Genomic DNA, 23,733 nt, shown 5'->3' with positions numbered 1-23,733 from the left:
GCGGGGCGGGGCGGGGCTCGGCCCTCGTGACCCAGGCGGGCCCCACCCGGCTGTGGTCCGAGCCCGGCCACCCTTGCAGGTCAGGTGCCTCGTGCCCGGCGCCCCGCGCCCTGCCTGGCCCCCTGCGCTCAACGCCCCGCCTGGCCCCGACTATACCGCCTCGCCCCAGTGTGCCCGGACCCGACACCCTGTCTTGTCGCCTTCTTTTCCCTGGGAGGACCGGAAAGAGCAGCCCCGGGGGCCGGGCCAGGGCCTGCACACCCCTAGAAAGGAACCGGTGAGTGCCGTCAGAAGGGGGCATGTGGAGGCCGGTGTGGCGCCCAGGACTGGGGACTGGGCGTAGGGAGAGTCTGCGCTGACCTGTGCAGCCCCACCGGACCCCAGCGGCTCCCCGGTCTTTGTCCCGGCTAGTGAGGGGGGGGTGGGGCGCTCCCTTTCCACCAAACCCGGGCCTCCCTTTCCACCCTGATCAGACCCGCCTGGGTTCTCAGCCAGCCCGTTTTGGACAAAAGAGTGGTTTCACCCAGAGCCCTGCCGCGGGTCCGCGTGCCAGTGGGGCTGAGGCTGTGGTCAGCCCAGGAGACTTAAGGCTGGATGCCCAGGGGCCCGAGGCTAGCTGATCAAAGACGGACCTCTGCACTTCGGTGCCGATTTGGGGGCACAGAACCGGGTGATGTTTCGCCATGGGAGAAGGGTCCTGGCCTTCCTCTGGGCTCCTGCAAAGCCCCAGCTTTATCACAACCAAATCACCTTCTGTTTGCCAACAGCCCCCCTCCTCACCCACCCCCACCGCCCATCCACCTGCTGCAGAGATGTGGGGAAGGGTCCGTGGGTGATGGACATTGCGTAGCCGGCCCTGGTCCCACTATGGGACATTAGCTCCTGGCCTGAGCTCAGCCTCCCGTAGAAATCCACTAGAGCTCCGTAGACTTGGACCCCGGTTTCCTACTAACCTTAAGCAGATGTTGAAAACTCCATTTTCAGTTGGGTCGGGCTTTTACATTTTCTTTTTCTATGTGGTGTGTTTTGTAAAAATCTTCTTTCCTTCTGAGAGGTTGCAATGGTGGTGGGGGAGGTGAGGCCCACTAGCCCGTGGCAGGCACCGGTCATGGCTGTGGAGCCCACAGAGCTGAGGCCCAGGGAGGAGGCCAGCTCGTGCCTGAACTGAGACAGGAAGCCGGCTCCCGGCTCCTGGCCCTGTCCTCTCCCACAGCCTCGCCCTGGGACCCGTGCTTGCTGTGGACACTAGAGCTGAGGCTTCAGCCGGACATGCAGAACCCACGTCCGGGTATACATGAGGATTGCCAACGACTTCCCAGGGACCTGAGAGAGCAGAGAGGACGGGCAGGTGGGCAGGCAAAGCTAGAGTGCCACCCAGCGCGGTTGCTGCTGGGGCAACTTGTGCCTGGTGCCCCTTGAGCAGGGGTCGGGGGAAGCTTCTGGATGGAAATGCGCCACTTTGCAGCCGACGAGGGCTGGGGCTTTGGTGGCTGCAAATGGACAGCAAGTCCTGCCCGCGGGAGTAACGACACCAGCCAGCGTGAGGGTGGTGCTGAGAGACAGACAAGGTTAACACGCGGGGCCCCCGAGTGGGCACCTCCACCTGCGCTCAGGAACGTGCCTGCACCTTTATCAGCAGACGCACCAGCTCAGCCTTGACCGTGAGTCAGGGAGCACTCCTGCCTTTGTTAGCTGGGCATTTGCTGAGAAACTTTGACTTGCTTTCCAGTTTTATTCGCTCAGGCGGGTGACCACTCCCAATCGCCATTGTGCTCCAAGGCTCCGAGGGCAGCTGACCCCAGAGGTGGTCAAGCCAAGTGTCGTGTGGGCGGAACCCCGGGCCCGGACTTCCCTTTGATTTGGCCAGAACGTGAACTCAGTTCTTTAGCAGACAGAGACGGACACACCATCGAAATTCAGTGGTCTGCATCTGGGGTATCCACTTTATAAGACCCATTCCGCTGTCCTTGCAACTGGTCAACCTCCTTGCCCTAATGGCTTTTCTCCACTGTCACTCCAAACCGGTTCGGGAGGGCTAACGGTCTCAGAGATTAAGACTGTGATTAAATCCGAGCAGTGGGACGGGCAAAACTGAAAGCATTTCGTTTGGGAATCTCGTGACCAGGAGTGATAGGCTCTGAGACAGAACTAGGAGCCTGGTGGAATCCGCCAGCCCCAACACACGTGCCCTGGGAGGTCCCCCCCACCACCCTGCCCCTGCGTTAGCCTTCTGCCCTCATGCTTCCCCGTGACTGCTGCGGGTGGAGGGGTTCCGGGAACAGATCGGGGTCAGGGCGAGCCAGCACGGTGTGTAGTGATGGGAGAGGAGATCGCTGGCTGAAAGGCCATCCCCTCCAATGAGCCCAGGGCGGGGGGGGGGGGGGGGGTCCCACAGTGTGGCTGTGTCTGGCTGAGGGACAGCCCGCATCTGTGTCCCAGTCGGAGCCAAGCCAGGGCGGGTGCTCGGGACGACAGGGACTTGTGGGATGTGCGTTTTAAACGCTAAGGTCAAACATACTCTCCGTTCAATTTAAGGTAACTTTTTAAACATAGTTTTCAAAAAGCATGAAAAGCCTCTCCATGTCATTAATTCACTACATGGGAAGATTCGGTCACAGTAGATAAAGACCTGTGTCGTGGGCCACTGGCCCTCAATCCCTAGCCATGCTGGGAACACGCTCCCCTGGGGATCCACCCCCTGCCCCCTTCCCGCCACTGCCTCCCTACGGGCGAATCTGAACTTGGGACTTCGTCTTCCTTCCCTCCCCTCCCTGTACCCCTCTCCCCCCCACCCACCGGCTCCCCTGGAAGCTGGGTCCGAGCTGAACCTAAGCATCAGAGTAAAATCTTTCAGGTGACGTCCGACTGGGAGCAAAGCACCTGTTGTTGGTTTAGCCATGCCGGGTGTATGTTATTCAAAGTCTGTTATCACATCAGCTCTGGTTTTAGTAAACGCCGCATAGCGAACAGAGGTCACTTCCCTTAAAAACTCAGGGTCATGACTGGCACGTTCTGGAAGGTGTTAGGTCACACTTTCTGTAGAAGCAGGTGGGGCCACCGGCCACCCTCTGCCTACTGGTCTCCCCTGTTCACATCTCAGCTGCTCCTGAGGCCTCACCCCTCCGCAGGCACCCCCCCTCACCACAGGTGCCCAGACCCACTGTGTCCAGCATGCATCTGGTCCCCCCGACCTTGGTGATCTTTGCTATCCAAGCTGGGAAACCAAGCCATCGTTACGAGCAAGAAGCTTCAGAAAGAAGGAACAGGTGGGGAAGGGGGCTTGGGGGAGACACGTCCCCAGCCTCTGGGGCTGAGGGGGCAACTCTTGACTAAGTAGTGGCCTCCCGTCCATCCGCTGACCGGCCACTGACCATGCTCTAAGATACTTAGGTGCGAAAAGCGTGCTACTTTCCTTTTGTTTTGCTTTGCTGCCTCACCCCTCACCGTCTTCCAGGAAGCCCGGAATTGTGTCCCTTCAGAGAGGAGACAGAGTGGGAACTAGTCAGCTGACAGTCACAGCTCTCTCATCTGCTCTGAAAACAGAGCTTCAATGAATGTGCTTCTTATGATACAATTTTTTTTTTCAAAAATGGCAAAAAAAAAAAAAAGGAATAAACTTCAGTCATCTATCAAAAAAGAACTTTTTCATCCAGGTTTTTAAAAACCAGAAACTATGGGTTCTAGGGAAACAGCAGTGAATTTTGTTTTCACATTTTCTTGCCCAAAATCTAAATTCAACCATAAGTGAATATAGTCTGAATGACTCTGGCATATCAGGGCGACTTCTGGATGCACCATTCACAGCCAGCATTGTGCTTGAGGGTGGAAATACTGAGGGTTTGGTGCAAAAAAAATTTTAAGAAATTGGGGTGCCTGGGTGGCTCAGTTGGTTGAGTGTCTGACTTCAGCTCAGGTCATGTTCTCGCGATTCACGAGTTCGAGCCCCGCATCGGGCTCTGTGCTGACAGCTCGGAGCCTGGAGCCTGCTTTGGATTCTGTGTCTCCCTCTCCGTCCCCCTCTCCGTCCCCCTCTCTGTCCTCCTCTCCGCTTGCGCTCTGTCTCTCAAAAATGAGTAAACGTTAAAACATTTTTTTAATTAGTAAATTATTTTTCACCAATTTAAGGCACAAGTCAGGGAATCTCTTAGTTGAGCGCCATAGGACCTCTGAGGAAATTTTCATTTTAGATGCTGCCTGGGTGATGGTCACGTGTCATAATTAACCCCCTGTGAAACAAATCAGAGTCTATTTCTATCCTGTCTTATTCCAGGTGTGATCCTGACAGGCAGAGATGGGGAAAAAACTGGATCTTTCCAAGCTCACGGACGACGAGGCCAAGCACATCTGGGAAGTGGTTCAGCGGGACTTTGATCTGAGAAGGAAAGAAGAGGAAAGGCTGGGGTGAGTGTATGAGGCCGAGCCCGTCCCTCCGGTGTCCCCTGGATGGGGGGGCCTCCCCGGGACGCTGGGGGTGAGCAGACAGCAGGATGCTCGGGGGGCAGGACACCGGATGGGAAGCCAGACGCTGGGAAACGTCCTGCTGTCTGGGCTCAGTTTCCTCATAATTAAAGTGAGGGGATCCGACTCCCCAGCCTGCATTCTGGTGCATCCCACTGTGCTCTGAATACTTTTAGTTCATCCTGGTCCAGCTTCGGGTCCCGTCTCCTGAGCCAGGAGATGCTTCAACCGTGGCAGGGCAAGGTGAAGGTGATAAAATACGGAAACACCCGGATGTCAGGCTGGAGGGGTTTTAGCATCGAGGCTGAGTTTGTCTTTCTTTGCCGGGGGGGGGGGGGGGGGGGGGACCCTATCCCCCAATGGGTGGCCATGGACTGAGCCAACACCCTCTGCCATTATCTACTCCTCCCCCACCTCTAAGGCTTAGCTGTGCTGTGTGCTTGCTTACGAGACTTTCCTGGTGTCCGTGTGGCTGGAAGGCCTGTCGAGGAGACACGGGGGCAAGGACTCCTGGCGAGGCGGGGAGCAAGGACGTGTCTGAGAGAGCAGCGCAGGCAGGGGCAAGGCCGCAGCGAGAGCCGGCTTCTGCCCTGCCAGCTGTGGGCCCCCGGGCTCTGTGCTGTCCAAGTGTACCGGCCAAACGTACCGGCCAAGTGTGCCAGCCAAATGTACTGGGAGGGCAGAACCAGCCAGTCTGCCCACGACTGCAAGTGGGGGTGACGAGGGCGACTCGTGGCCTGAGTGACCCGGAGGGTGCAGTGAGGTGGAGCAGGTCTGGGGGAAACCAGGAGAGGGTTCGGACACGGGGGTTAGGTTGCCTGTCGGGTGCCCGGCGGACAAGAGGGCTCCACGCGTGCTGGCCGCGAGCCCAGAAGGGATGGTGGCATTGTCACCGGTAGATGATATTCAGTCTGTTTCCTGGGGCCGCTACAGTAGCCACAAGTCTAGTGGCTTCAAATGCACAAATGTCCCGTGGTTCTGGAGGCAAGAAGTCTTCCAGTCAAGGTGTCGGCGGGTTTGCGTTCCTTCTAGAAGCTCCAGGGGAGAGTCTGTGTCCTTGCCTTTTCCAGCTTCCCGAGCCCCCTCCCCCCAGCCCTGCCTGTCTTCAGGACCTTCATCACGGTGTCTTCCACAGCCCCCGACTCTGCTCTCCTCCCCTTCTCCCTCTGCCCCTTATACAGACCCGTGACGACACAGGGCCCACCCAGGTAATCCAGGGTAACCTCCCGCCTAAGATCCTTAACTTGGCATGGCCTCTTTTGCCATGTGAGGTGACATGTTTACACCTGGGAGCCAGGAACGTGACATTTTTCATGCGGGAGAAGCATTATTCAGCTGCCCCCGGTGTTTAGGCACCAGACAGGAGGAGACCCCGCAGGAGGGGATCCAGAGGGGAAGGCAGGGCCCCCGAGATGACAGAGACAGACCGGGGCTGGGAGGAACTCTAGGTCCGGACATGGGACAAAGGCCACGAGAAACAGACAAGGCACGAAGAGAAACAAGCCTGTTTCTGATCGGTGCCCCCAGGGTCTGTGGGGAGGGGTCCGGGTCAGTGCTGCCCAGGCTTCCAGCTGTTTCTCTGTGCAGCCCCCTGCCCTCCATTCTGCCCTGGGCTCCCGGGTCACCCCCTGGGCTTTTGTCGCTAAGACACTTCCACCCTGCTGGCCTCCAGGGATTGTCAGCCGCTCACCCACCCACATGAGACCTGACACCGGGGCCCGTGGCCAGCCTTGACCTGACCCGACTTCCGAGTACCAAGCAGGGGTCAGAGCTTTGCATCCACCTGCCCCGGCCCGGCCGCCTGGCTCTGCCGAGGCCCACGATGCCTATGCCAGCAAAACCAGCCCAGCCTTACCCGTTCACAGCACCCTCTTCCCCGGGGAGGGACCAAACGCTGCCTCCAGGCAGCTCAGCTGTTGGCAACTTTTATTTTAAATGTGTACAGAAACACAGATAAATGGGACCGGAGGGGAGCCCAGCTCCCCAGGGAGCAGAGGGAGGACCCCGCGGGCCAGGTCCCAAGAGGCACCCCCTTTCCCAGAGACCCATGAGCTGGGCAGCTCCTCCTTCATCTAGACGGCTGAGGTGGGTTTTGCAGAAATCCCTGTGTTTCTTGCACAAAGGTGAGTCCCTTCTGACATCCGTCTTTCCTTATCTTCCTACTCCTTTGGTCGTTTCGCATCACAAAGAGGAAACGGGCCCGGGGACCTCTCCACACTGTCAGAACCAGAAAGCTCCTACAAGGATGTGGGCTGTGTCACCCCCTCTCCGGCGCACAGCCTGTAGCTCAGGCCAGGTCCCCGGGCCAGTTATGGTCAGGGCAACCTCCTGTCTCCTCGTCAGGAGGTGCCCAAAGCCGTCTGCTCAGAAAGGGCCAGGGTGGGGAGTGGGAGGCAGGGCGTGTTGGGGGACTGGCCCGTTCTGCCGTGTCTACTCCGTCTCTGCCTTGTGGTTGGGGACGGGCTTCTTAAACATCCCCCATCAGACATCAGACAGGGAGAGGTTGTACGGGGAACGTTAATGCAGTGGGAGGTTGTGTCTCTCCCAGAAATGCGAGCATGCAGCGGTGTGGAAAGTTTGTGTCCAAGTAACATTAGGTCAAGGGCAGGGACGCCCAAATGGTGCTACCATGGCCGGATCTAGCAGGTGATCACATTTGGGAAGTAAAGAGTCGTTTCAGGGGGTGCAGGGAGGGAAAGGTTTTTACATTTCTTATCATATTTGATGGTTTTGCCTCAAATACAAAATTAGGATGTTAATGCAAAAGCAGGATGTTCACAGCATTGTTAAACATGCCGCAAAGACTAAAGCTGCTTCTGTCCGTGAGGAACCTTTGCTCCAGTGTCCCCTGACCCCGGGGTGCCGTAGGACCCAGGCGCGAGGTCTCGAGGCAGGTAGACGTGATGAGCACCATGAGGTCAGAACCCATGGGTTCGAGTTCTGCCCACACGGGCAATTCTGCTTAGAAATGCTACAAGCAGCACAGCATAAACACTCCGGGTTCCCGACGCCAGGACTCGTTCTACAGAGCCGTTAGCTAACATGCCTCACTCCGGTTCTCCGATCTGTGAATCAGTCATGGGCCGAGCTGAGAAACCAGTCCTCCAATGACCACCAGGTGGGTGGCAGCTCGGGGGTCGCTCAGATGGGTTTCTGATGTCTTTGCCATTCTCCCAAAGAGATGCCGGCTGGACGGACGGCAGAGCTGGAGGAGCCCGCCACAGGGGCTGACAGAACAGAGCTCATGGGGGAAGAATTATGAAACCAAGAAACAGGCATGTTCGCTAAAGGGAAAGAATTCTCCTGCCCTGAATGTGCCTCAGGTGGGCACAGTGTGTGGGCCTGATTCCCCAGGAGCAGACCTGCCAAGGGGCGCTTTGCTAAACGAGCAGTCCACCGAATAGACCAATTTGAAGACAATAGCAAGAATATTTCTTTCAATATTTACAAGTTAATGGAAACGTGTGCCAGGCAGACCTGTCCCCAGACGTGAGAGTACCAACCCGTTGTAGAGGATGCTGGGGCAGGGCCAGGCTGAAGATCCCCGATATGGGGAGGACGAAGTCCACGTGGCTGTGAGACTGGTTTCAGTAACACCCACAGGTAGTAGAGTGTCCCCCAAACACTGAAGCCCCTGGTCCCTCGCTGGGCCTGACCCTCCCCAGCCTGTGGTGAGGACACTCACAGCCCCGTGGGGAAGACAGAGCCCGTCCCAGCTGTGAGAGGCAAGGGGTGAAGGATTTTGGCTGCTGCCTCAGCCCGAAGCTCCTGAGGTGGCCTTCCAAATAGACGACACAGATGGCTTCCCTCAGAATCGACTAGAAGGAAGGTGGAGGCCACGCCATCTTTGACTTAGCCGCAGGCACACAGAAGTCGCCCCCTGAGGGTGGCGTGTGGGACCAGGGACTGGGGAGGGCCATGTTTACCATACAGGGTGAGGGTGTCATGTTATTCCTGGCTTCCCTTCAGGACATGCTGCTGCATCCCAAAGAGTGGGAAATTCGAAGATATACAAAATCAGGGTGTTCACACCATTGGCATCAGAAAGGTGCTTTAGGATAGATTTCACATACTACCTGTTTCCTACCATCGAGTCCTGAGCATTGGGCTATAACGAGGATGTGTGTCTTCCTGTGGATGAACTTTGAGCTTTCAAACATGGCGGACGCTTGTGTGAGACAATGGCCCCCCTTATGCTAAGTCTGCTACCTGGGGCAGGGCTTGGGCCGTGAACCTTCATGACTGTCAGGGAGACAAAACTTAGAATTATCTCAGTGCCACCGAGGAGTGTTTGGTAGTGTGCTCTTTCCGATCATTTTTTTTTTAATTAGTAAAGTGGAAATAAAAATTCTTTCTTAACATGATAAAAATATCCCCCAAAGAATAGCCATCAGGATAGATTAATGTTAGAAACAAGAAAAGGATTTCTGTCGGCACCACTCATCACCACTAATTTATCATTGTTGTTGATATGCTAGCCAATGCGATTAGAGAAGATAGCAAAACAGAGCTATTATCTACAGGTGTGAAAACCCAAGTTCTCTGAAAGACAAAGAAAAAAGAGAATTTAGTAGCCTGCCTAATTACAAAAGAATGTAGAAGAAAATCGGTGTCCCCCTCTTAGACACCAAAAATAATAAGAAAATATATAGAAAAAAATTCTATTTACGATAAAAACATGAGGTACCTAGAGATACACGTATCGGAAATGTGCAAATGCGGTATGACGAGTAGCACAAAACATTTTTGAGCAGCATACAAAAATTTGAAATAAATAGCAAGTGATACCATACATTCTAAGTGGTGCAAGCATCATACTGCAGAGGAATCAGTGAATTGTAACCCCAGTCAAAATCCCCGCGGCAGGTTGGGGAACGTAAGAAAATGGTACGGAGGAACAAGGACGTAAAAATAGTAAGAAGGACCTTGTTCCGTGAGATAATTTATTTCCGTGCTACATTAATGAAAATAAATCCGTTCTCCATGGCTGTCATCAAGGAAACAACATGGAAAGGTCTAAAACACAGCAAAGTATGTGTAACAATTTCTAGTACAGTAAAGGTAACATTTTGTAGCAGTGGGAAAGGTTACTTTAGGGACAGTTGACCACGGGTGAGGTTTAACCTCCGTGAGATTTGTAATTGATTTGTTAAAAATATAAAACATGCAACTATGAAGGTTCCTGGAACAGAATAGAGGTAAATATGAACTTAGTATTGGTCTATGAACTTAGTATCGACTAAGTAAACATATGCATTATATATATGTGAATTTTAAAAGAAAAAAATTTTTTGAAAATTTTAATGTTTAAAAAGTTAGAAGAAACAATTTAACAGAAACGGCGATGATTCATATCCTCGATGTATAAGGAGCTTCATAATATCAGAAAGATACATAAGTTTTCCAAATTAGAAAGCCATGAAGAGCCCAATGAAATAGGAAAAGAATACGAACAGGAAATTCACCAGCTAAAAGATGCACGTAAACCAATAAACACAAAGCAATAGCTAAAAGCATGACGATAGAAATACAAACTAAACAAAATATATCATTTTCACATATTTCCAAAGATGAATGAGACTCCCAGTCTGCAGCCTGGCTAAAGGGTTCAGGCAAATGCACAAAGAGAGGGATAAAGTGGACCTTTGCAGAGGCCAGTCTGGCTGGCATCACGTAGCAAAAGCCCTAAATGTGTGTTCACCATTTGAACCTGTGAAAAGTCATCCTACAGAAAGAATTAGGAGAAGCTATTCCTCACAGCAAGGATCATAAGAGCCAAGAACTAAGACCCGAATGTCCAAAATTATAAGCTTTGGTTATGTGGAAAAAGCATATAGTGATTTTTTTTTTTAATTTTAATGTTTGTTTATTTGAGAGAGAGAGAGAAAGAGAGGGAGAGAACACCCGAGCAGGGGAGGGACAGAGAGAGAAGGAGACACCTAATCTGAAGCAGGCTCCAAGCTTTGAGCTGTCAGCACAGAGCCCGACACGGGGCTCGAACCCATGAACCATGAGATTGTGACCTGAGCCGAAATCACAAGTTGAACACTTAACTGACTGAGCCACCCAGGCTCCCTGACATTTCACTTTTTAAAAAATGCATAGTGGGGCGCCTGGGTGGCACAGTTGGTTAAGTGTCCGACTTCAGCCAGGTCACGATCTCACGGTCCGTGGGTTCGAGCCCCGCGTCGGGCTCTGGGCTGACGGCTCAGAGCCTGGAGCCTGTTTCCGATTCTGTGTCTCCCTCTCTCTCTGCCCCTCCCCCGTTCATGCTCTGTCTCTCTCTGTCCCAAAAATAAAAAAATAAACGTTGAAAAAAAAAATGCATAGAAAAGTCTAGCAGTAACGGAGACTCGGTACCCACTGAGCTTTTTCTTGCTGCCCACTCGTGTCGTGGGGTCCAGCCCCTTCTGTTTCCTTTGCTGATCTTCCTGGACCCCCCAGTATTCACTTTCAGAGGGTCCGGGGCCCCCACCCCTTCTCACCTCTGTGCACACTCGCTCCCAGAGTGGTCTTCACTGCACTGTGGCTCTAATGCCCTCTAGACCAGCACTGTCCCGCAGAATGAGCCGCTGGCCTCCCTCTGCACTCCAGCGTCCGCACCTGTTAAGCACTTGAAATGGGCTCGTGCAACCGGGGAACCAGCTTTGTCTTCCTTTTCTTCATTGGAACTAAAATAGCCACATGTGCCTAGTGGCTGCCATATTGGACAGTGCAGGTCTAGACAACAAGTCCTGAAGTGATGCCCTCAGCCGAGAACTTGCCTCTGAACCTGTGACACATGGGGACGAATGCCCACTGAGCACCTTGGCCGGGGGTCTAACCAGCATCTCTAATCCAGCGTGCCTAAGGCAGGTCTCGATTCACCCAAGGCCCCCACTTCCCCATCTCGGAAACAGCCTGGTTGCTGAGGTCTGGTGCCCAGGGATCACGGTTGGCTCCTTTCCCTCATCCCACATTCCGTGCCTCAGCAAGCCCTGTTGGCTCAGCCCTCGAGATCAATCCCAGCTGTGGCTCACCAGCCACACGGCCAACCCAGTTCATGCCACACCACCTCTGCTGGACGTCTCCCCTCCACCCTCCCTGCCCTGTTGTCTTTCTCTCTGTGGCCCCCAGGAAGCTCCTTTCCTCCTATTGCTGCCTCCCTCACGTCCCTTCTCCGATGTCACCTCCTCAGAGAGGCCTCCCTGGATTGCCCTTTCTAAAATAGCCACCACCCTCCCAGTTCCACTTCTTTCTGTGTAGCCTCCTGGATCTCCCTCCACAGCACTTAGGGCCTGTCTGAATCCATATGAGTCACGTACTTGTTGAGTTAGAGTTGGCCTCCCCACCCATGTCTCAGCCTAGGGAGGGCTCTATTTTGTCACTAGCGCCCAGCACAGTACCTGACCACGGAAAGACTCAAAAGCTGTCTTTGCGCACGGATCATTATGAATGTGCACTGAGTTACATCGGTTACTCCCCGGACAAGCCTGCCACACGGCTCTTACTATTATCCCCGTTCGCAGGGGAGGACACTGGGAATGGGCCAGGTCTCCCGGCTGTGAAGAATGTCCAGGAGTCTTTAGCCATGGGAATATCGGGGGGGAAGGGACGTCTTGCTGGGTGTCGGTCTGTACCATCGGTCCTCTCCGTGTTCGCCGTTTGTTCCCGTTATTCGGGTGTTGAGAACGTTAGCTACAGGAAAGATACACGTTATTTTTTGATGTCGCATCGGTACAGAGTAGTAAACCTCCAGATAGTGGCCCTGCTCTTTCGCTCGCTCCATCTGGGGAAGAGCCAGTCCTGTGGACACCCGCGTCCTGGACCCCACGGATGCGCACAGGGGAGAGGATGGCGAGCCTGTGTGTGGCATCCGGAGCCCGCACTCCCTGCCGGAGAGCCTGCTGTCTGCTGTGCTCCTATGAGGACCTTCCCGCAGATCCGCCCGGAGTGGCCTCGCAGCTGTGTCCGGGGTGGGAAGGGTTGGGTAATCCGAAGGCCCTGGGGGCACAAGAGTGCTCAGCACAGTGACTCATGCCCCTGGGTGAGGACGGAGCTTACCTAAATAGAACACCCTGTTTCAAAGGGCACAGCCCGAAAATCAAATATTAGGCCTGCGAACCTTCCCCAGGAAGGCAAACAGGTGGGGTTGTGGATTGCTGTTTCTGCAAACAGACCAGGGCTCCTGAGATTCTCTCTGAAAGTTCTCCCTGCGTGAGACGTGAGCTTTTGTGGCTCGCTTTGGAGATACTGCCACCAAGGAACGTGAAGTGTGCCCCCAGCCGGGCCCCCTGGCACCCGAGACCGACCAACACCACTGCCGAGACTCCCGTGACGTGACACTCGGGGCCCGTGGCTCACTCAGCCACAAGGATTTCCTCCTCGTCCTGTTGGTCGTCCTGTGGCCGCTCTCTTCCAAGGACTGCACGGGACGTTAGCAAGTCTCTGTTCTCCTTCCCTATCATTCCCGATACTCCTTCCCATAATCCGGACTTTAGAGCCCCGTATCCGCTCTTCAGTTACCGTTGCACAACACGGTCTCTTTCCTCAGTTGTGTGGGACGGTCACGCTGCGTTTGGGCGCCATACCTTCAAGAATTTCGCCTCTTGAGTCTGCGACTCAATGGTGCCTTCGGGCCCCCACGCCCCATTCTTAGGGTCACCCCTGGGACCCGTCTCTCCGTGGGGGGCACGTCTGCAGGTTACGTTCTCCAGAGAGGCGAGGCCCGTGGAACTGGCGATTGGGAATCTCTCAGCCAGGAGGGAGACCTCTGCTCACACTTCCCCTTTGGAATTTTGGTGGGATAACGCCCTCCCCCGCCAAAGATGCCCACGTGCTGATCCCCCGAATCCGTGAGCGTGTCCGGCCGTGTGCCAAAGGAAGATTAGGTTGCAGAGGCCATTAAGGCCTCTAATCAGCTGGCCTGGACCTGGGGAGACGGTCCTGGATGACCCGCATGGCCCAGGATGATCAGAAGGGGGCCGGCAGGTGGAAGGAAGGGAGGCAGGACAGCACAAGAGCCAGATGCTCCGCCGTGGGGAGGAGCCCCCCTGCCACACAGGCTCTGAAGGTGGAGGACGGGGCCGCGGGCCCGCGACGAGCCCTCTGGACGCTGGAAACAGCACAAGAACAGATTCTCCCCCAGGGCCTCCCGGAAGGATTCCGTGCTGCCAACAGCTTGATTTGGGCCCAGTGACACCCACGTCAGGCTTCTGACCTTCGGAGCCATCAAATGAAGAGAAGGTGTTATTTTAAGCCACGAGATGTGTGGGAATTTGCGACAGCAGCAACAGGAAGCTGGCCCATTGCTGCTAGCTCTCTCTCTCTCTCTCTCTCTCTCTCTCTCTCTCTCGGCCTTGCAGAGAAGCCACCTGCCAGCCCACCCACGTTCCCCGAGAGCGAGCCCGCTGCGTCGGAACCGAGCGGTGCCGGCAGCCTGCCCCTGTGCGGTCTACAGGCCAGCAACTCCTGACCTGAAGGCCCGGATCCTCCTTGTCTCCTGGCCAGGAGACTGCGTGTTCTTCCGGTGATCACTGTCTCCGCAGCTTGGTCAGGACTCACAGCCAACCAAGCCGTGCCGAGAAAAGCAGTCCATTTAGTACCCGTCCAAGATTGCCCGTGAGTCCCCACCGCTGGGGCAGGAGATGGCTTCAGCCTGTCGGTTTCCAGTTTCCGAGACTCTGCTCACTTACACGGACGGACTCTTCGCGGCTCAGTCTTCTCCTTCCGAGTCCCGCATCCCCACAGCCCCTGCTTGTGGCCAGGGCAGCGGTGGGTGTGGGGGGAGCGGCTCCTGGCCCCCAGGGTGACAGTGCTGCTGGGGTCTCGACTCCGCCCACTGTCTCCTGGCTCCTTGCTGGTCACTGTGACGAAGTGGAGGGTCAGGTCTGCTTCCAGGATCCGGACCGTCACTCGTGTGTGAAATCTCCCGGCGTCGGGCACGGCTGGCACCCGCTGCTGAGATCCCCGATCCCAGCCATCAACCCCTCTCCGCCCCAGCCCCCAGACTGCCAGTCCCCTGGTCCCTCGGCACCTCGTGCCACCCTGCAGGGACACAGGCTAAGGACCGCCCGGCCCAAGAGGCAGAGAGCAGAACACTGGTCCGAGCCCATCCCTCTTTCAGTGGCTGCTGTGGGACGTTCGTGCTGTGGCCACAGTGTGCTCCTCCCTAGCGGACCTGGAGGGCGCACCCCCAGCCCCTGGGTCCTGGCTGTCCCCGGTACTCACACATTTCCACCACGCTCCCCTCCGGACTCCCCCCGAGAGGAGGACAGATAGTGCTGACCTCTTTGCGTCACCGCCAGCCCTTCTCCCTTCCACGCCCGGCCATTGCCAAGCGGGGTCTTCCCTGGCCTGCCCTGTCTTGAAAGGGCTTTCCTTGCACCAGACCCCCCGCTCCACCTTGTCCTCAGAGGACCCTCAGCCTGTCTTGCAGAGAGCACTTGACGTCGGTGTCTCAGAGGGGGCTGGGAGCCGGCTGTGGGCTTCTGGTCCCCAGACACCCCTCTGCTAATCTCCTCCTCCATCCGTCCCTGTTTCCACCTCTGCCCTCCTCCTCCTCGTTCCCGTCCCTTTAGCCCTTTTCTCTGCGTCTGGGGCAGCAAACTTGCTTCCAAGTCCGCCGTTCTCAAGTATTTTGGCCTCAGGGTCCCCTTTACATTCTTAAATTATAGAGAAACCCCCAAGAGCTTCTGTTCATGTGGGTTATTCATGTCCGTATTTACCCTATCAGAAATTGAAACCAGACATTTAAAAGATATTCATTCGTTCGCTTAAATAACAACAGCAAACCCCGCATGTGTTAACATAAATAACATTTTTTATGAACAATAACTTCTTCCGTGGCAAATGAGAAGTCTGGCACGTTCTATATTTTTAAAAATTTTTTTCATGTTTATTTTTTGAGAGAGAGAGACAGAGCACGAGTGGGGGCGGGGCAGAGAAAGAGGGAGACACAGAATCTGAAACAGGCTCCAGGCTCTGAGCTGTCAGCACAGAGCCCAGTGTGGGGCTCGAACCCACCAGCCGTGAGATCGTGACCTGAGCCGAAGTCGGACGCTCAACCGACTGAGCCACCCAGGTGCCCCTGGCATGTTCTATATTTTTGGAAATCCCTTCAGTGTCTGGTGTAAGAGGAGATGGTTGGATTCTCATATCTGCTTCTGTTTTCAGTGCATTGTAATATGTTGTCTTGACTGAGGAATTTGAAGAAAATCTGGCCTCCTCCAAATGTATATTTGGAAAAAAGAGGGGTGTTTCAATAGCTAGATGATTATGAACATTGTGTTTTGATTCTACATGGAAACACAACAAATGGGTAATTTTTAAAAAAAATTTTTTAAGGTTTATTTATTTTTGAGAGAGAGAATAGCAGAGGGGCAGAGAGAGAGGGAGACACAGAATCCGAAGAAGACTCCAGGCTCGGAGCTGTCAGCACAGAGCCCGACACGGGCCTCGAACCCGCGAACCACGAGATCATGACCTGAGCCGAAGTCAGACGCTCAACTGACTGAGCCACCCAGGAGCCCCACAACTAGTAATTTCTTAAAGGAGGTTGCACGGTGGAATCTGAAACCATATCAGTGAACTTTTCCCTCCCTTTTACGTTAAAATCCATTGATCTGTCTTGCACTCAAAGTGAATCTTTTATCCATGTGTAGTTTTCTTGCACAGTATGCAGCTTCTGGTGACACATCTCATTATATACCCAAAGGAATCACATTGACTCCGTCACCACTGATGTCATCAGCAACCTCCAAAAAAACATTAGCAAAAATAAATAAATAAATAAACAAACATTAGCATTGGCCACCATCAAACTCATGGCGGCAGACATAGATCTCCCAAGATCCTTCTTTGTGCTTGAAAGCTTGAATTTTGTCATTGGCCACAAACTGTCACTTGGTTCCTCAAGGTGACGGGCTCCCTGTGTTCATTCCTAAGACAATGTCTGGCGAACGCCCAAGTCAGAATAGTTTCTCTTTCATTTGTTCTTTTGAGTAAAAGTGACGTCCCGTGAAAAAAGCTTCTAGCTCCCGTTGGAAGTCCGGCGAGTGCCTGCTCTCCCTCATCAGGACCTTGGTGGTGTTTCAGGATGTAGCAGAAACGCTTCCTGTGTGTGCGTCCCGTCTCTCCATTCATGCAGAATATTAAAAAGACACGTGCTCAAGGGTCAAGGTGTAATTAGTTGAATACCTGTCATTGTAGCATCGAGCACCTGCCTTTCATCAGGACACACTTCACCAAAGACATGCTCTCCTCTACTTGTGTGACAAAGACTGGAATGGCAATTTGTACAGTTTGTCCCTCTGCCTTGGCTCGTGCTGAGGTCCTAGCTGTTTGGCCATCATTGCTTTGCTACCGCCACTGTAGGCGTCAGAGAGCAAACAAGAGGAATAGCATTTCAGCATCATTACTAAAATAGTTTTGGCCTTGTGAACCCTTCGAAAGGGTCTTGGGTACTTCCCAAGGCTCCCGGACCGCGCCTTGAGGGCCACCGGTCGAAATCTTTGGGCTTCGTAAGCTCCGGTGGTAATTCTGCCTGTCTTCCTCCCCACTGTCCGTCTTCATTCCTTCCCATCTTTATTTTGGCCGTCTCTTCCCCACCTCGGTGAACATAGCCTGCGGTCTTTCCATCTCGGCCTGGTTCCTTCTTTATCCCCTCCTCTCTCTCAATCCCAGTGAACGTGCCAAACACACTTGTTTCAAGTTGTCTTCTGTTTCCGACAGTCGCACTCAGGGTGTCTTTTCTTCCTGACGGTGACTTAGACTTACGTCTGCCGAGGCACCCATAGTGGAGGGACAGCTGGTCAACCCCGTGTTTGCAATGAGCATCCTGTGTGCGTTGGCCTGGCCCCGCCCACCTCTTCCCTGTGCAGCTCCGGGTCAGGGTGATTGCCCTGCAGCCGGCAGGAGCCAGCTGGGGTCACTGTGCTGGACCAGCACGGGCTCTCCCCTTCTCTCCTTTCCTGCTGTCCAGCTATGAAGAAGAGAAGTTATGTTTTAGAGAATCTGAGGCAGAGTATAATTGTCCCTTCCCCCATAGTTGGCACTGTCTGTCTCCAGCCACCACCCCTGGGGCTCTTATTTCAGGGGACTTTGCATCCTGGGACGCACGGTGCCTCACATGTCCTCATCTTTCTTCCTGCCGTGCTGGGAGGTAGTTCTGCCTGGATAGAGAATGACGGGCATTCAGTAGGAGAGGGACACAGGGTGGCCTCTAGATTTTCAGACTGATGCAGATACAGTCCAAGTGGAAGTGGAGGAGGGTTGGCCCTCCCCTCCTGGCTTCAGGTGCCTGTACTTGTCTCTGTGAGGCAAAGTCTACCTTGTCGACGCAGCTGTGTCTGGACCGTGGTCGGTGGATGACATCACCCACCCTGGATGCCACCAGCGCTCGGCCATGCTCTCTTGGTTTTCCAAGCTGACACAAGAGTTTCGTGTGTGTGCCTGTCTTCCAGAGTGTTTGAACGGAGAGTGGGGAGAGGGAAATCGGCGAAGTGCAGTCCGTGTCACTCAACGCGGGAAGTGGTGTCCCAGGGCCTCTTAGAGCTGCTGTCTTGTCCTTCATCTCCACCGGCCCTGGGGCGACCCCACCAGAAACCACAGGTGCAGAGTTCTCATAAGACCGTGGCACCCAGAGTCTGGTTTTTGTCACTAAGAATGGATCGGTTTGATCGCATCTAAAGCTAGAAATATTGCCTTTGGCAGACATTCTCTGAAATCCAGAACAAAAGGAATGTGTACATCTTCTAGTCCGTTCAGTTTGGGCAAGCTCACCAGAAAGGTCTGGGAGAACTGTGGTTTTCCCAGGACCCCGTGGTGCTGGATGGTTCCCGCCACGGACACTGTGCAAACCAGGCCACGTCAGCCTTGCTCCGTGGGGGGTCAGCTCAACTTGCTTCCCTGCTGGAAGACACCCAAAACTGCTTGCGAGGGATCCCTCCTGGCTTGGCCCCCAGAACCCTGTGTGACCTCCTAGGGAGAGTGCAGTGACCTGTCACTTTCTCAGTAGGGTCACAGCCCAACCCCCAGTTACCTGGTGGTGTCCTCCACGCAGGGCCATTAGCTCAGGCTGGCGTGTGGAGCAGGTGTGACCGGCCATCAGGTCGGGCCAGTCCGTGGAGCAGGTGTGACCGGACGTCAGGTCGGGCCGGCACACAGAGTAGGTGTGAGCGGCCAGGCCCTCACGGAGAGGAGCGCCAGCCTCTCCCCCCTGATGAGCTTGATCTCTGCTTTCTCTGTGGCTTCTGCTGTGAACCGCTTAGATTTTTCTCTCTTCTCTAGCCTCCTCTTAGCCTGTGCAACAGATTGGTTCTAAGTAACCGCGTGGCCTGACCTGCTACACTCCCAGGACTCCCCGTGGCCCTGCGGGGCTCCCCAAAGCCACCAACCTCGCCCCCTCCAAGGAAGGCTGGACACCCAGTGGTGATGACTGCAGGCTCACCGTCGTCCGGTGAAGCAGGGAGCCCGAACACGGTCTCCGAGCTCCACGCTGTGCAGCAGAAAAGCTCCAGGGTCTGCGGGCTCCAGCTCAAACCTGGAGTTCAGGACCTCCTGTCCATCTTTCCGTTATGAGTTGTGTGAGGTTGCGTGGGCAGGTGACAGCTGTCCCAGCCTGTGATCCCGAGCCTTTATGGTTCTTGGCCCTTTGGCACCGGATGAAAGTCACGGGTACGCAGCCTGAAAATTTGTACAATTGTGAACAGTCACAGATATGTTTAAATGCGGTTTCATTTCTTTAAGGATCAGGTGTTTCAATTCCAGCCTACTCAGACTGCACATGTGTGAACCCGGCCTACTGGGCTCCCCCGTCGGGACAGAGTGGGAGCGTGGAGCTCCCACGGCAGAGAGTAAAGGCTGCCCATGGGTGCCTTTACCCGAGTTGGGGTCACTTTTCTCTGCGTATGAGAAAGTTCCCGTGTGTGTGTGTGTGTGTGTGTGTATGTTTGCACACACACGCGTGCAGGTGTGTAAAACCTGTTGCAAGAACAAGGTGCCTAATATAGTTCTTGTGTCTGATATCTTCCTTAGGGGATTGAAGGACAGGATTAAGAAAGAGAGCTCCCAGAGGGAGCTGCTCTCGGATGCGGCCCACCTGAATGAGACCCACTGCGCCCACTGCCTGCAGCCCTACCGGCTCCTCGTGGCCCCCAAGAGGCAATGCCTGGACTGTCACCTCTTCACCTGCCAAGACTGTAGCCACGCCCACCCGGAGGAGGAGGGCTGGCTCTGTGACCCCTGCCACCTGGCCAGGTGAGCCCGGGGCGGGTGCCTGGGGTCCAGGTGACCCTGTGGGTTTCAGGGCCCGACACGTCCCCTCAGAGCAGCTGGCCAAAGAAAGGGTGGGCGGGGCCGTGGGCCTGAGCTCCGTGTGTCCGCAGGGTTGTGAAGATGGGCTCACTGGAGTGGTACTACGGGCACCTGAGAGCCCGCTTCAAGCGGTTCGGGAGTGCCAAAGTGATCCGGTCCCTGTGCGGGCGGCTGCAGGGTGGAGGTGAGGAGTGTACCTGTCTCGGGGGGGCTCTTTTCTGTTCCCAGGCATGTTGTAATGTTTCCGGACCCAGCAGATCCTTTGGAATGTGTGTGTGCACCTGTCCATGCATTTCGGGTATTTTCTGTGAAACTGGCTGCTTTTCATGTGGTGCAAACTTCTGCACCCCCTGGCCTGGCCCCCTGGGAAGTCCTGCATGCTCTTCACACCCCCCACTCTTTGAAGTCATATTTCTCCAGTGCTTCCTAGCAGGTTGAGAACTCAGAGCCAAAGATTCTGAACTTCAGTGGCTAATCGAATAATAAGGCACTTGTGTTCTCCAGACCCCTCCTCCCTGGGCGTCTGGTTTGGGGCCGAGACTCCCTCTTTCCACACACATTCCCTGGGAGTCGGGTGTTTATCAAGACTTAAAGAAATTCGTTCTAACTCAATGGTGTGTTTTCATATTTTGAATCTAAGTATTTATTTCATTTTTTTAACGTTTATTTATTTCTGAGACAGAGAGAGACAGAGCATGAGAGGGGGAGGGGAAGAGAGAGGGGGAGACACAGAATCCAAAGTAGGCTCCAGGCTTGAGCTGTCAGCACAGAGCCCCACGTGGGGCTTGAACTTGGGAACAGGGAGATCATGACTTGAGCCGAAGTCAGATGATTAACTGACTGAGCTACCCAGGCACCTGGAAGTCCCATTTCTTTTTAATAATTTTTTTTAATGTTTATTTATTTTTGAGAGAGAGAGAGAGAACAAGCAGGGAGGGGCAGAGAGAGAGGGAGACACAGCATCTGAAGCAGGCTCCAGGCTCCGAGCTGTCAGCACAGGGCCAGACACGGGGCTCAAACTCACAAACTGCGAGATCATGACCTGAGCCGAAGTCGGATGGTTAACCAACGGAGCTCCCCAGCCCCCCCCACCCCGCAAGTATTATTTCATAACGAACTTGAAATCCATACTGTGCTCTTACACCAAACCTGACAGGTGGGTTCACCTGTCTTGTCCACCTTTAAGGTGTTTGGAAAGGGAGATCATTTCAGGAGAAGGTTGAAGTTTGGAAGTTGAACTTGAGTGGAGATAAGCAGTGTTTGCAGAGAGCGTGCCTTGTCTCTGTCATTCGCTGCCACTTGAATCCCAGGCTCTGCCATTAAGCCTGGCCAAGGCTTCAGGCTGGGAGAGCTCACCAGGCGGGGGGGGGGGGGGGGGCGGGGGGGGCAGGCTGGGCATCTTGAATATCTCCATCTGGGGGACCGGGAGGCAAGGGCCCTAAGGCAGGAGGCACATCGGAGGCAGGTTCTGTGCTGTTTGGATTGGAGGTGTCTCCTCCCAGGCCTTCTGGGGAGAGGTCTTACTTGTGTCTTTGTCCTATAAAGCCCCACGCTGGTAGGCAGGACCTGAAGTTGGGCACAGCCACCCCCAGAGCGCTTGGGCGTCCACTGAGGTGTTTCTGAGGCATCTTAGCACACTCCTGAATTTAGGACGGGGACCACCCTGAGGCACCCTCACTCGGAATGACTTGTAGCACCTGGAACAGTGGACCGTGGGGTGAGGGGGCTTCTTGGGGAGGGAGGCATATGATAAATCATTCAAATAAGAACATTTCATGAGTAAAAGGAGACTTTCTGGATAACTATGCTGAGACAACAGATGTGACCGAGGTGGCACAGGAAGGTGCCCAATCCTTGAAGGCCCTTCCTCATCTCCCTCTGCCCTCCCACCGCTTCTCAAGGCCGTATCTGTGTCTCAGGCTGGAGCCCATCAGTAAAGCCCATGACCCCATGCCCCCTTGGCCAGCCAGGAGCCGGCTTGGCAGGTGAAGGAGGTTGACAGGGCTCACGGGTGAGAACCACAGGAAGCAGGGCTGAAAGCCACACTGCAAAGCATTTGAGACCCTCAAGCCCAGAGGCGGCCCTGCTCACAGAGGAAACCGCAGGCCACCGCGTTAGAACCCCTGGGGACCTGGCCTCACCCTGAGAGGTGCGGATTTCCAGGGGCCGGGTGGGCTCAGGAATCTGTGTTGTGTGAAAGGCTGTGGGGATTCTGATGCCCGGCCAGCGTCCCCAGCTGCTGGAGCCAACACCCCAAGTAACCTGCCAGTTTCAAAGTAGTCACCACCGAGGGCCACCAGGTGGCGCTGTGGGGCAACAGGAACCCCGGCTCCCAGTGGCTGCCATCCCCAGTGAGGGGCGTCTCAGGTCCGCCGGAGGGATGCCCAGGGTGCATTCTCCCTGCTGGGCGCCTGGGAGCCCAGCACACTGAGTCAGAGAGGGTGCAGGGAAGGAAGGTTGTGTCTTTGTGGCTTTTTTTAAGCGGTCAAACTGAAAAAAATAGAAACGATTGAAGTTAATGACTGGTGAGCTGGTGGGGGCCACTGGGGGGTCTTCTCCCAGGGAATCCACAGAGCAATGGGGGTGTTTTCCCGAGTCCCCCACATCAGGATGGGCAGATGCTGCGGGAGACGGTCCCAGGGCCAGGAAGGAAATGACAGGAAACCCCATCCTTCAGCACACAGTCTCCGGAGGGTGTCTGTGTTTCTCAGAGCCTTTTCTTTGGCTGTAGCTTTGCCTACAGGGCACGTGACTCACCTGACCTCCACAGTAAGTCCTTCGTGCTCACATGGCTTTACTTTTGTTTCCACCCCGCTATCAAGAGCGGTCGAGAAATCTCTTCCTTGGGTTTTATTAAGAATGACTCGATATCCGGAGATGGGTTAAAGTCGCTCAAACCCTTGTCCCAGGTGGAGAGAGGGGTGGAAGGAGTTGGTAACAAACAGGGGCACAGAGATCCTGTTCATATTCAGTCTGGGGTGGCGGGGGGGATGTCACACACACACACACACACACACACACACACACAGGCCTCCAGGAAGCACTTCTACATTCCCGTAGTGCAGATAGCGTTCGTCCCTCTGTCATCTGTCTGGCAGTTTGGGGTGCATTCCCTCAAGACTGCCACTACCCAGAGAATCGAAAATAATTACCCAGTCTGCCGGCTGCGCGGTTCTGAGTTCTGAGGGGGGCAGAGAAGGGCTTGCGGGGCGCTCGCAGATATGTGCAATTCACTGCTTGCTTGCACTTGAGACCTCCCCGCACCCAAAGGCCCAGGGGCTGAGGGCCGGGATACGGGGTGGGGGCGTGCAGGGCAGCACGTGCTGGGCCAGGTCCCACAGGCCTAAGCACCCAGTGCCGGCCCTTGTGGCCCCTGAGAGACGGCGGGTGATCCACCCCAGGGCCCATTTCCTGGATCCCTCTCTGGCGGCCTAGAGGGGCAGGCCAGGCCACGGTGAGCAGGAGAAGAGGGGGAAGAGGTCTTGACAGGGGGCCACCTGGGTGCTCAGGTGAAACAGGGGGTCTGGGGGGCCGAGAAAGGAAGGGTGGGAGCCCCGGGGCTGAGGCTCACCTCCATCCCAATTGTGTCTGATGCCTGCAGAAAAGCAGATGAACTGATTGTGGGTGAAGCAGTCCATCTGAGAAAAAATGACGTAGCTAGAGTCCTCCTTCACCCACCACAAACATCAGTGATTCTGATTGCCCAAGAGGGAACCGATGAATGGGTTTGTAGGGGTGACCCTCGACAAAATTGATGCAGAATAATAGCTTTCTGCTGAAATTCAGACCAGTTCTAACTGATGCTTGGCTAGGTCTTTGTAAGGCCAGCAGATGGCCTTGCCTGGAAGTGTCACAGTGGGTGGGTGGATGGATGGATGAATGGAGAATGGATGAATGAGTGGGTAGGTAGATGGATGGGTGTGTGGATGGCTGCTAGATGGGCAGGTGGGCAGGTGGATGGGTAGGAGGGTGGGTGGGACA

General features: G+C 54.9%; 1 protein-coding gene across 2 annotated transcripts in view; it reads left to right on the top strand.

Annotated features, from left to right (window-relative positions):
* Window positions 1–41: 41 nt before the first annotated feature.
* The window catches only part of MLPH (melanophilin), a 43,368-nt gene continuing 19,676 nt past the window's right edge, over window positions 42–23,733 (top strand). For both annotated transcript variants that reach the window (XM_040450564.1, XM_040450563.1), the window contains exons 1-4: window positions 42–277; window positions 4,271–4,401; window positions 19,474–19,695; window positions 19,824–19,936. In XM_040450564.1, the coding sequence (XP_040306498.1) occupies window positions 4,292–4,401; window positions 19,474–19,695; window positions 19,824–19,936 (445 nt within the window). In that variant the 5' untranslated portion in view covers window positions 42–277; window positions 4,271–4,291. The remainder of the gene's footprint in view (window positions 278–4,270; window positions 4,402–19,473; window positions 19,696–19,823; window positions 19,937–23,733) is intronic.

Source organism: Herpailurus yagouaroundi, unplaced genomic scaffold (assembly GCF_014898765.1).
Source record: "Herpailurus yagouaroundi ecotype Mexico unplaced genomic scaffold, PumYag 202, whole genome shotgun sequence".
Classification (NCBI taxonomy): Eukaryota; Metazoa; Chordata; class Mammalia; order Carnivora; family Felidae; genus Herpailurus; species Herpailurus yagouaroundi.
This window is presented reverse-complemented; position numbering and strand designations above follow the sequence as displayed.